The 11,403-nt window shown below is 51.8% G+C and overlaps 3 protein-coding genes across 3 annotated transcripts; all 3 read left to right on the forward strand.

The window, feature by feature from the left end:
* Positions 1-681: 681 nt before the first annotated feature.
* Positions 682-1,958, forward strand: CGGC5_v002645 (uncharacterized protein; the record flags this gene model as incomplete). The annotated part of the gene is made up of 2 exons (XM_066151006.1): positions 682-1,230; positions 1,281-1,958. The coding sequence occupies 2 exons, from the start codon at positions 682-684 to the stop codon at positions 1,956-1,958; spliced, it is 1,227 nt and encodes a 408-aa protein (XP_066009774.1).
* A 774-nt stretch (positions 1,959-2,732) lies between these two features.
* Positions 2,733-4,565, forward strand: CGGC5_v002646 (uncharacterized protein; the record flags this gene model as incomplete). The annotated part of the gene is made up of 3 exons (XM_066151007.1): positions 2,733-3,493; positions 3,539-3,595; positions 3,860-4,565. 3 exons carry the CDS (start codon positions 2,733-2,735, stop codon positions 4,563-4,565), a joined length of 1,524 nt encoding a protein of 507 aa, XP_066009773.1.
* Positions 4,566-6,677: 2,112 nt separating this feature from the next.
* Positions 6,678-7,492, forward strand: CGGC5_v002647 (uncharacterized protein; the record flags this gene model as incomplete). The annotated part of the gene is made up of 4 exons (XM_066151008.1): positions 6,678-6,753; positions 6,804-7,030; positions 7,080-7,122; positions 7,404-7,492. The coding sequence occupies 4 exons, from the start codon at positions 6,678-6,680 to the stop codon at positions 7,490-7,492; spliced, it is 435 nt and encodes a 144-aa protein (XP_066009772.1).
* Between the last annotated feature and the right edge of the window lie 3,911 nt (positions 7,493-11,403).

Raw genomic sequence — 11,403 nt, forward strand, 5'->3', positions numbered from 1 at the left:
GATTTAATGCAATACCACTGAGGTCCATTGATCAAAAGGTGATTGTTCTGCTTGATTGAGGGATTTCCTCCTATACCGGTCCGAGCGGGGTTCTGTCTTGTATTTACCCATCATCACCGGTTCTTGCATATTATTCAATGCATTTCTAGCATCCCTTTATCCAGACACAGTCGTCAATCCAACACAACTGGCCACTTATACTTATCATCATCAATCAATACACAGTTATGCCGTTACTCGCTGGTAGCCACGCTGTCTATCTGACATGGTGCTACGTAGCGCTGGGTATTGCTACGCCCACACCCTTCAAAGCCGCCAGGGATGGTGTCAATTCCTTCCGCAATTTTCGGCAAGTGTGGTTCTTGGGGGCCCCTCATTTGGTCAAGGTACCTGCACTAACGTGGATGAGCGGGAAATACTTGTGATGCGGTCTGGATCTGTTAGTGAGCGCTGGCCCCACTGAGTGGAAGCCATGTTTAGATACAACCTGGGCCAAGCGATGACGAATACGGCGTTGACAAATCGCTGCGATGTACGCCGATAAGCGCCGACACATCGGGTCTGGTAATACCCATTGCCCATTGATAAGCAGCGATTGGCCCAGTTTTATTGCTCCAGCCATTTCCCACTCAGCTCGACCGATTCAAGATCTCGACACTCCTGCCGCACTGTTACCATATTATGGAAAGCGATATCATCGACAAGAACTCGGTTGGTGGTTCTCGAGCCTTTTCAGGGTACCGGTGGACGTACTATGAGTCTTTGCCCGAGGGCCCGATTCGCTCGCGAGCAGCGGACTTTTTGGCGTTTGTACGTTGGGAGTCACTGCTGCAATACGCAAGTTTGAGGCGGGATTTCAAGAGCTGCCACCTACTTCCTCACGTTGGCCTCGGCCACAATCACATGGTCCGCATCATCGAGTTTGTTGACCGCGTACGATGGGCGGCACGTTTGCGGCTACCTCCTCTAGGTTCCCCAGACCCAGCAGGATCTTCGGAGGACTCAACAGGTTTAGCGGAGAGTTGCGAGTACAACGCCATGTCTTTGGTGCGACAACAGACCAACATATCAATTCCCAAAGCCTACGCCTTCGAGGCGAGAGGGAACACTGATGTGGGCGCATCATTCATGTTGATGGAATGCCTACCAGGAAATGTGGGAATGGACTTGGGCATGACAATACCACCAGAGTACATGCCCATGTTTCTTCGTCGCACTGCACAGATACACGTAAGTTGGTGATTGACTTTTTCAGTTGCCAGTCAGCTAACTGTACACAGGTTCAACTATCCACGGTGCAACTACCCATGATTGGCACGATCATCTCGCGAAATGATGACGGCACATACGAGCAAGGTCCTATTCGGGGCATTGGTGGACCGTTCGGTACAGCGACTGAGTTCTTCAAGGCATGGGCAGCTAAATGCAGCTTTGGCATGCCGGCTGACCAGCTCCAAGTTGCATGTGGCGAGTATGCTCACGAAATCATTCCCTCAGTCGGCTCCTTTCCCAAATCTGTCAGCAACCTTGCTGAGAGGCTTTCAACCCGCGACTGCGGCCCTTTCCCTCTCTGTCATGGTGACTTTGGCCACAACAACATCATCTTTGATGATGAATATCGCATTCTCAGCGTGATTGATTGGGAGACTGCATTCGCTGGGCCGTGGGAAGTCTTCGCAGATTATCCTTTAACCCTTTCAATAGTTCCACCAGCAATGGACGCGCCGTGGAATTACGAACTAGGCAATCCTATTTCTCCCGATCTCAAACAGAAGCTTGCGGATCAGAAGGCTTACATTGAGGCTGTGAAACAAGCAGAAACTGAGCTGGGAGCTGGAGGCCGTTTCCTGTCTGAAGCCTTGGGTAATCAGAAAACACAGCAGTTGATGACGGGGATGAGATTGTATGAAAATGGCAAAGTGGGATGGTATTCTAAATTGATAGAGAGTTTTGCTTAGATGCGTAATGTTGAGGTTGGATTATTCTATCTACTGCAAGAGCTACAACGAACCTGAGGCAAGTGGGTTAGAGTCTAGGTAGGCAGTCAAATACCAGACACTGTGGACGCCGAGACTACCAAAGCGAAGGCCGGGCTTCCGGGACCGCCGCCGTCAATGGGCTTCCTCCTTGCGCGCCGCGCTCGTCCCTTCCTGACACCTTCTTCCCACCCGCGCCTGCCCGCCCCTCTGGCGTTGATTCGGCCGATCGCCGAAAGGGCAGGGGCATACGTGAACAGATGCTTGGGATCGTTTTGTATGCATCCTAGACTACGTCAGCAGAGTGCCGGCTAATCGGACGACACTCGCCCCGCGTCCGCGCACAACAGCCAGGTTCAAGGGACCAGCTGGGCCACGTGCCGCAGAGTCACGGAGGGGTTGTCATCTATTGTGATAAGTCTAGTGCGCGAACCATCTTCAGAGGTACTCTGCATCTCCCAAGGCAGCCGCTAAAATGCTTCGCCATCTCGCCTTGGCCTGTTGCTGGTCGACAGAGAACATAAAGAGCTGGACTTCCTCGGCGAGCCTGTTTGTTCTGTAGTACGGTCGCCGACGTGACGACTCTTGCATTTTCAAGCGTTTGTCTGTTCTGCTAGCTTTCTGCACCTTTTCCCACACAAACAACATCGAGTCTTCTGCATCTCCGCAGAGTACTCACAGTCGACCAAATACACGAAAATCACTTGTTTCGACACTCCAAGCATCGCCCCCACTTAGGGAGCAAAGAGACCCGCCATGACTAGAAAGGCGCCCAGTCAAAGACTATTCAACAGCCAGCCGCACCCGGATGGCTGTGTTCAAAAAAGAGGCTTGAAAAGGAAAATCGAGGATTCGTCCCTGCCCCCCAAGCGAAGCAGGGCTCTTGCGCCGCCACGAGCCGGCAATGCCGGCGAAGTCCCTAACAACGCACACAATCCTACAGACCTTTGGTCGCCCGAACGCAACGCTTCAGAGAACACCGGCAAACCATCTGGGTCGACTCCTCGCTCGTTTGAACCTCGCAGCCCTGAAGTCGACCAGACAGGGGTCTTAATAAAGCAGCCGGAAACACGCCCGATATCCCAGGAACAGCTCGTCGCCGAGGTTAAAGGCATATACGCTGGCCTTTTCATGGTCGAGAGCAAGTGCATCGAGGTTGTCAATGCGCAGGGTACTACGGAGCCGCCACCGAAGCTAAATAACGAGCAGTGGCAGGCTTTGGTCGCGCTCCACCGAACGCTACTTTATGAGCACCACGACTTCTTCCTGGCATCGCAGCACCCGTCCGCGAGCCCCGCGCTGAAGCAGTTGGCGAGCAAGTACGCCATGCCGGCGCGCATGTGGCAGCACGGCATTCACTCGTTTCTAGAGCTTCTGCGGCACCGCCTACCTTCATCTATGGACCATATGCTGAACTTCATCTACTTGGCTTACTCGATAATAGCGTTGCTTTATGAGACGGTGCCGATGTTTAAGGATACTTGGGTTGAGTACTTGGGTGACCTTGGGAGATATCGGTACGTCCATGTTCATGATATTTGAGTAAAAACTAACCTGTTTAGTATGGCTATCGAAGGCGACGACCGGAAGGACCGTGAAGTTTGGACATCCAACAGCAGGTATTGGTATTCAAAAGCAAGTGATAAGGCACCTACAACAGGACGACTATACCACCATCTTGCTATTCTTGCGCGGCCACATAGGCTCCAGCAGCTCTTCTATTACTAAAAGAGCCTCTGTGTCCCTATTCGCTTTCAACCAGCCCGCGAGAGCATTATGACTCTTTTTGCCACCCAGCTCCAAGATACTGATGATGCTTTTATCCAAGCCCATGGTATCCTCTTCTCTGGGCGTAGCCAAGAACTCGCACCCCCTGTGGACAGGTTCATCGCCAATCTTGATAACTATATCGGACGGACGACGCGACGATGGATGGAGAGTGGGTGCCATGTTAGCATCACACTTGGCTGCTCCCTTCTCGAATACGGCAGCGAATCTAACGTCCTTATGCGATCGATCAAGCCAGGGGGTACACAGGGAGGTCACGCTGCCGCCCCATCCCAACAGTTTCTTGATGCCCTGGACTTCACCTGCCGCACACACGACGTTGTCTTTCGACGCTTCGGCGACCCAAGCGTTACCCCTTATCTCCACGTTACCCTCTCTTTCCTCTACTACTTTTCAAAAGTCGCCGCCATTACTTATATCGAAGCCAAGATCCCCTGGAAACTTATCTCGTCTATGCTCAACGCCCTGGTCGGTACCTGTTCAGACTTTGATAGCATTAAAGATACGAAGTTTCCCCCGAGGAAAAGCCCACGACCATTGCCGGACGACTTCGCCCAGCGCGGTCTCGTTTGGGCAGAGAACTACTACCCCGACGACTGGTTCACTGCCGCGATCGATTACGACGAGAAGTGTTTCGAAGTAGCGTCCATGATGGAAGAGAGACAGTACCGATGTCTATGGTTAGGACATCGCATAGCAACATCAGCCTCAGGCAGGTGGCTGACGTACGACAAGCATACGAGGCAGTTCAGTGTCGCGGCGCAGTATGATGTCGACATTGACGGCTTGACAACGGTCTAAGGGACAGAGCTTGCCGCAAGTCAGCTGGACAGACGGGGGAGCGGGGACGACGATGGTGTGGATGTTCCGGATGCGCCTGCTTAAGTGCTTTGTCAGCTTGTCGTTAGAGGGATCTTGTGGCCGCACTTTGAAGAGGTCGATTGCCAGAGAGGGACATGGGCCAGCGGAGTTTAGGCGTCTAATTTGGCATAATACAATTGTTTCGCAGTCATAAGAAAGTGCCCAGATTCTCTGCCCAGGAGAACGGCCTTCGGCCACGGCTCGTTCAGTGATGGTCGGCTATCAGGCTCCTCGCCCCATATGCTGGCTGGCTACGGCTGGCATACACAACCCTGAGTCTTCAGGCCTCCACAAGCCGGTCGCCGCCACATGACCCAATCATTGGCCGTAGGTTTCGAATCTTCTGCGATTCATCTCGTGCGTTCCCATGTGGTGATGGAAACGAGTATGGCTTTCGAGACACGACGTCCCTACGAGGACGCGGGATGACAAACCCCTGTTAGCTTAAATGTGGAGCTATGGAACCATATCCAACCATAACGGCGAGGGGGGGCGTGTTCGACGAGAGCGAGGCCAACCATTGCAGGCATTCGCCTGATGCACGAGCAGACTGTGTGGGTGGCCGAAAGTGGCCACGGTCACGGCCGCTTGGAGATGATGGTGTGGGACGACTGGGCCTGTGGCTTGGATATCCCCGCTGCAACGAGGGGATGTGGGTCGCGACAGAAATCGGACGGCCTAGCTGCTGCGTCCCAACAGAGATGCGAAGGCAACGGGCAACGTGGAGTACCTTGGGGTACACGACGGCTCGCGGGGGCACCGGTGGAGACGAGTCAGGGTTCGAACTGCTGCGCGCTAGGATAAACGCCCCACTCCTCGAGATCGCGCCGGATCTGCATGTCTAAACCCACGACGAGCCGCCCACGCGTAACGTCAGGTTACGTGCGGCCCTCCGTCGCAGGGTTTATTGATTCGATGAGATGTCTGTTGTCCAAGGGGGTGCGCCGAGAAGAAGTATCATGCTGGGTCTTGGAGCACAATGGCTAGCAACGGCCTCAGAAAGAGGCCGTGGAAAGACTTCTTTCGACTACTGCCGTGCCTCATCAGCGCCTACAGCCATGTTGTCGGCACATGAAGCCATTGGCTCTCGAGGGGCAGAAGATCCCCTCGGACATGAGTCAAGCCCCCTGATGCATACCCCGTACGACTTGGAAGAGACCTCCAACATGGCGAAGAGGAACCCTGACCAGTTGTTGGATTGGATGCAGCTGCAGACTGATGTCGAGGGGTGGCTTCCCAATTATCAGCTATGCATGCACCTACAAGCCACCAAGTGAATGATTGCGACGACCAACAGTATCTGATATCTATAGCTACCGTGTTTTCACCCTAGTACGAGGGGGATACAACTGCCACTCAGCATGTTGCTGCTTTGCCCCGTACTCCTACGTATCTGCCGAGAGAACCCTCTTTGACGCTAACGAGGTCGTTTGTGCGGCATACCCCAGGCTCGCAATCATGGACTGGTGCACTTTGCCTCAACGAACCAGCACCAAACGAGCTCCGAGATAGGTTGGCCGGTAAGGATCCCTGCGACTAGCGGAGAACAACTACCCTGGCCACAACTTGTTGTCAAGTCGTGTGCCAGGATGATTATATGTCAGATATGCACCTTGGCGGCCAGAGGCTCGCCCTTGGTTGGGGTGGTTGGGAGACACTCTGAGTCATCTTGACTCCATTCAGGTCGACGTATAACGAGAATGCACAAGACAACCAGGATTATTACCTGCTTTGCTGGTTGGTGCCTGCCATCAACAAACTCAGAGGAAAGATGTTACATGCCGCGACCGTCAGAGGAACGATGGGGCCGGTTACAACTTAGAGCTGGCTTCACCAACCAAGCCCGTTGGTCCTAAGAGCTCACACGCTTCCACGGGAGGAGTGTGTCAGACGATTCCCATGTGGGTTGTGCTGTTGTAGGCTATTGTATTCGAAGTGACCGTGATGCCTCGTGAGGTGATCCATATGAAACCCAGATAAAGACGCCACAGATCTTTCACTTGCCGCCGTAATTTCTCCCAACTCCAATACTCTGGTGTATTGAACGCCAATATGCGAAGTCCAGCCCGTGGGCGAGTTCCAGCCGGTGGGCTCCCGCTCAAGTATCACAAAGGCGGCGCACGTCGTGGTGAGTACTAACTTCTCACAGAACTACGAACTTATTGACAAAAGCTTCAGTCAACCCAAAGGCTCTCGATAAGACACCCTATTCGAGATTAGTCCGCACTGTGTTCAAGACCCTTGGGCACGTACTCAGGAGATCGGAAATCTATCGATGGTTCGAACTAAACACGGACAAGCCAGCAATAAACAAAGAATGGAAAAGACACGTCGAAAAAGTTCTCATCGAACTTCCCTGTGTCTCATCTGCAGCCGACGCCAAAGGGAATGAAAAGTCGCTGCTCGTAAGTACTCCACGTCTGTCATTGGTCGGTAGCTTATGCGTTCCAATAGATTTGTGACACCTGCATGTTCTATGGAATACCTGAATGTGATGGTAACTTTCCTTGTTCTGCATGCTCAGAGGATGGTCTGTCGTGCGAAGGCGAAGGCGGAGGCCGTGGAGCAGAGTGGGCTGAGCATGAAGACGAGATCTTGCTCGGAAAAGTCAACTTAAGCAGATACTGCAATACTAATGTACCGCGGATTTTCGGGCGAACAGAGATAGCAGTGGTTCATCGTTGGATGTATTTGGAGAGAAGAAAAGGCCAACACCATTTGTGCGACTACTAGGATCTAGATAGTGCACTCAACCATTTACGTGGGAAGCGTCCACAGAGAATGGAGGTGAGAAGCCAAGTCAAAACCTAGAGCCCAAGCTCATCGCACCAATGTCTTTGCTCGGTTCCACTGGTGAAACATCCTGAATTTCCAACCCATGCATGCAATATCTGGCGCACACGCCCACGATGTAAGCTTCTTTCCTCGAGCTATTTGAATTGATGCCTCCACAGACCCGGCGCCGGTTCGGGCAGCTATAATGCATCACAGGAATCTAACTGCTTGTTGGAACACCGCCATCCTAGAAAGAAACCAAAAGGCCCAGCCCAGTCCGCTTCCATAGTGCGTCCAAAGACGAGTTAAGGTGGAAGGTCCCAGGGAAGTGTCTCAAATGACGAGAGAGCCATTCGATCATCGATGCCTGGTCAACGCCACTTGTCAGGCTCATATGGACCCCTTGTGAATGCAGCGTGGTTGTAGACGAAAGGGCGTGCAAGATGAGAAAGGAGTTCATCTGAGTACTCGTGCTATTTCGTTATGGCGGTGTTTGAATGCAACGATCATCTGGTGTCTACGTAGAGGTTCCCTTGGTTGGCGTGCTTTGCGCCCGCGCATGCAAGGAAAGGTAAGCGAATTCAATGCCCAGAGCCTTGATGGAAGCAGGCCCCCTTCACGGAGCGGCCGATGGCTGTGGCCTGCGTGCATATCATTCGAATGGGGTCGACGACTCTGTCGGAAAGTCACTTCCGCCTGTCCAAGACTTTCCAGTGCGGGGCGGGGCAGGAGGCGTATCTCTTGCCGGCATGACGATGGATTGGCGGTTATCATAGCTGGCATATGGAAGGGAGGCTGGGCCATGCATGGTATTCACATCTTGGTTGGTTTTCAAGACGACCGGTTCTGACAGCCTCGCTTAAAAGGACCTTATCCATTTCATCGTTTTGGAAGTATGCCTAGATTGGATGGAGGCCTTAGGGCCAATCGTTGTGATTCCAACCTTGCACTACCATGCCTTGGCCTCATCTTTGGTGCAGGGTACGGGACAGGACAGGGTAAATGCATCCATCGCGCCTTAATTGCTGGTTGGGGCTGCTCCAGTATGACACAGACACGGACGAGGTCAGCATGCGTAATTATCGCTGAAAAAAAGTCACCCGCGCGAGGCATTGGGAAATTCGGGAGGCTGGTTGGCTAACAAGCCTTTCTTCTCGCGTCTCATTAAAGCTCATCTGGACCTAGGCATACATGGGCTTCATCCATTCTCATTACCTTAGGTTCATTTTCTTTTAGCCAAAGTTCCTCTTCTTGTTACTCGTAGAAATTATGACGTCTACCGCTAGTGGATATATATTTGATCCTGAAGAATACTTCAGCCCGTACCCTGTTGAATGCCAGCCTTCATGGGCAACCGATTCGTCAGGGTTCTCAACAGCTATGCGCCTGGACCAGCGGCATCTGCAGAATCACCCAGGCGAGTCATCTGTGAAGTGTTTCAAGTTGTAAGTTTCTTGCTAGATAAGTGCGTCGTGATTGAAGCTTATCAAATCGAAAGATGTCAGAATGCTATGCAGACAGCGTTGTGCGAGATACAGTCAGAACAATCTGAAGTCATGAGGCAATTCCAGGAGCAACCTGAGACAATGTCATTTCAAGAGGTAACTTTACAAACGTTAGCCGCCCGTACTAAAGCTTACAGTGGTACAGCTTCTTCATGCCGATATCAATCTTGTTGACGATGACACGTTTCCTCTGCCTTTAAAATCACTCTTGCACAACTCAACAAGAAGTTACGGCCCTACAGAACATGTGGTGGACCCTGATGAGGTCACCTCTCAAGCCGACGTGGAGCCGCTCGGAGACGACACAGCACCACCCATAACCCAATATAGAGTTCGCCTAGCATGTCTCGAATGCAGAATGGCAAAGGTGCGACCAAGAATTCTGTTTAACCCGAAGTTACTAATTCTTTACGTTTAGCGAAAATGTTCTAGTGTTGAAAGCTCAGGTGCTTGTAGACGCTGTAGCATATATGGAAAGATTTGTTCGTTTGAGCCCCAATCTCAAGCCGAAACCCAACGCATAAGTCACAAGGCGTGTCTCCAATGCAGAAAAGCGAAGGTGCGACTAAGACTTCAATTATTCCCGAAGTTACTAATACCTTACATTTAGAAAAGATGTTCCGGTATCGAAAGCTCAGGCTCAAGTACTTGCAGACGATGTGAAAGACATGGAAAAGATTGCTTGTTTGAGCTCCGAAAGCCCTACACTAGGAAGTCGAAACACAACGTCGCGAATCAGCACAGCATGCGACTTTCGCAAGACTGAAAAGGTCAGAACTATCTCAAGTACTATTAAAGAGATTTTACTAACTCTTCTGGTCAAGCATCGCTGCCGAAACATCGGAAGACATCAGTGTGACAACAATATGAAACATGGGCAAAGATGTCTGTTCACCGTTCAGTTCCAGTTTGAGGAGGGTGCCGACTCAAGTCCAAACCCAGTAGCGATGGTTCTTACGGAAGATTGAGACAGGTCGACTGGAAGTTAGTTTAGGAATGTGTTGGGTATCTACTCTTCCTTGATGGATTTAGCGAAGGCTTAGTCGCATTACACACTATGAAATCTGTTCAGCAGTCGTCTGCTATGCTACAGAGCATTTCAACCAGTTCAGGTGCATATCCTCAGCATCCGTCAAACCGACCGCTAATCGTCTTTGACGAAAGTGTCGATTTTGGTTCTCAGAAGATATCTAGTAAACTCAGCAAAGAATAAGCTTTGTAGATTGCTTGCAATATTGCCTCTCCTAAAATCAGAAGCCATTTGTTCTTCCACTCGCCTGATTTTTGTCCACGATATGAGGCTGTACGCGATAGAACTCCTTTTGTAGCCCTGGCGTCCTTCTGGAGATCTCTTGCAGAGGGGAGCAGACTGGCGTGCAGTCGTTGAAGAAGACAAATAGAGTTTGGCCGGGATGGTCGGGGACCAAACGGTTGCGCAACGTTGCAGTCGGCGTACAAATGCAGGTCCCAGGGTGCTTGCTCTCAATCGGGTGAAGCATGCAGCAGAAGGGCGAAGACTGACGAGCGACGTGTTTGCTGCGTTTGCGTTTCCAAGACTTGGGGTGAGAGTTGAACCGGGACTATCTCCTTTAGGAGGAAGCAAAGGGCGAGAGGTAGCGTTACCTTCCTGTGGTCGCCTGAATCTGTTGATGTTGAGAGGGCCCCCTTGTCGCGTCGGCTGCAGCCAATAAACAAAGCGCAGCATTGTACTGGTGGCTGGCACTCAAGCAATGATCACAGTCATCCTGCAGCCCATGAACCAACAACTTCCAATCGGCTGCAGCAGATCCAATCGACTGACACAAGTATTCAAGTTGTCCGGCCAGTCTTTGTTCATGCCCTTGCGCACGCTTGCAGGTGACTGCATGCTCAATCCTGGTGCAGAACGCAAGTCGAATTCCGCGGGCTGGCCGATTGTCCAATGATCTCTGATGTTCGAGGGCGGAGTGTGATAACCCTGGTATGACGCGGTTCCGACGTAGATGGAAATTTCGGCACGTCGCCTTGTACCTTAAGGTACTTGCCATGGCACCTCTTCATGAGATGAATGTGCTGGCCCGTCTGGTACGGCACGCCTCCCGACCGCCGTGGGTATTAGCTGCCGTACTACAAAGTACTATCATCAAACGAACAAGCTCCAACGTGAGCGACAATCCCTGTTCCTTGGCATTGACCGTTGGCTGAGCGCTGTTGCTCTCCGCTTTGAGCTCAGGTCCTGCCCGTCATCATCCTCGACCCCGACACATAATTATCGGAGTAGTTTAAGAGCGTGCTGGTACCCAAGGACTCAAGTAGCTCTCTGCGACCAACGTACCCTTTTCCAAGACACTGCTCAAAAGCTTCTATCCCATTCATTAAGTACGACATGGCTACAGCAGCAAGCGAAGAGACTCCAGCGTCGGATTTATCGTTCAACAATTTCACTCATCTGACTTTCGAGCTGAGGGCCATGATATGGAGGCTTGCAGAACCCGATTTCCAGCTGCATCGGCTGGTAA

This window comes from Colletotrichum fructicola, assembly GCF_000319635.2.
Source record: "Colletotrichum fructicola Nara gc5 chromosome Unknown KSG_Nara_v1_contig01, whole genome shotgun sequence".
Classification (NCBI taxonomy): Eukaryota; Fungi; Ascomycota; class Sordariomycetes; order Glomerellales; family Glomerellaceae; genus Colletotrichum; species Colletotrichum fructicola.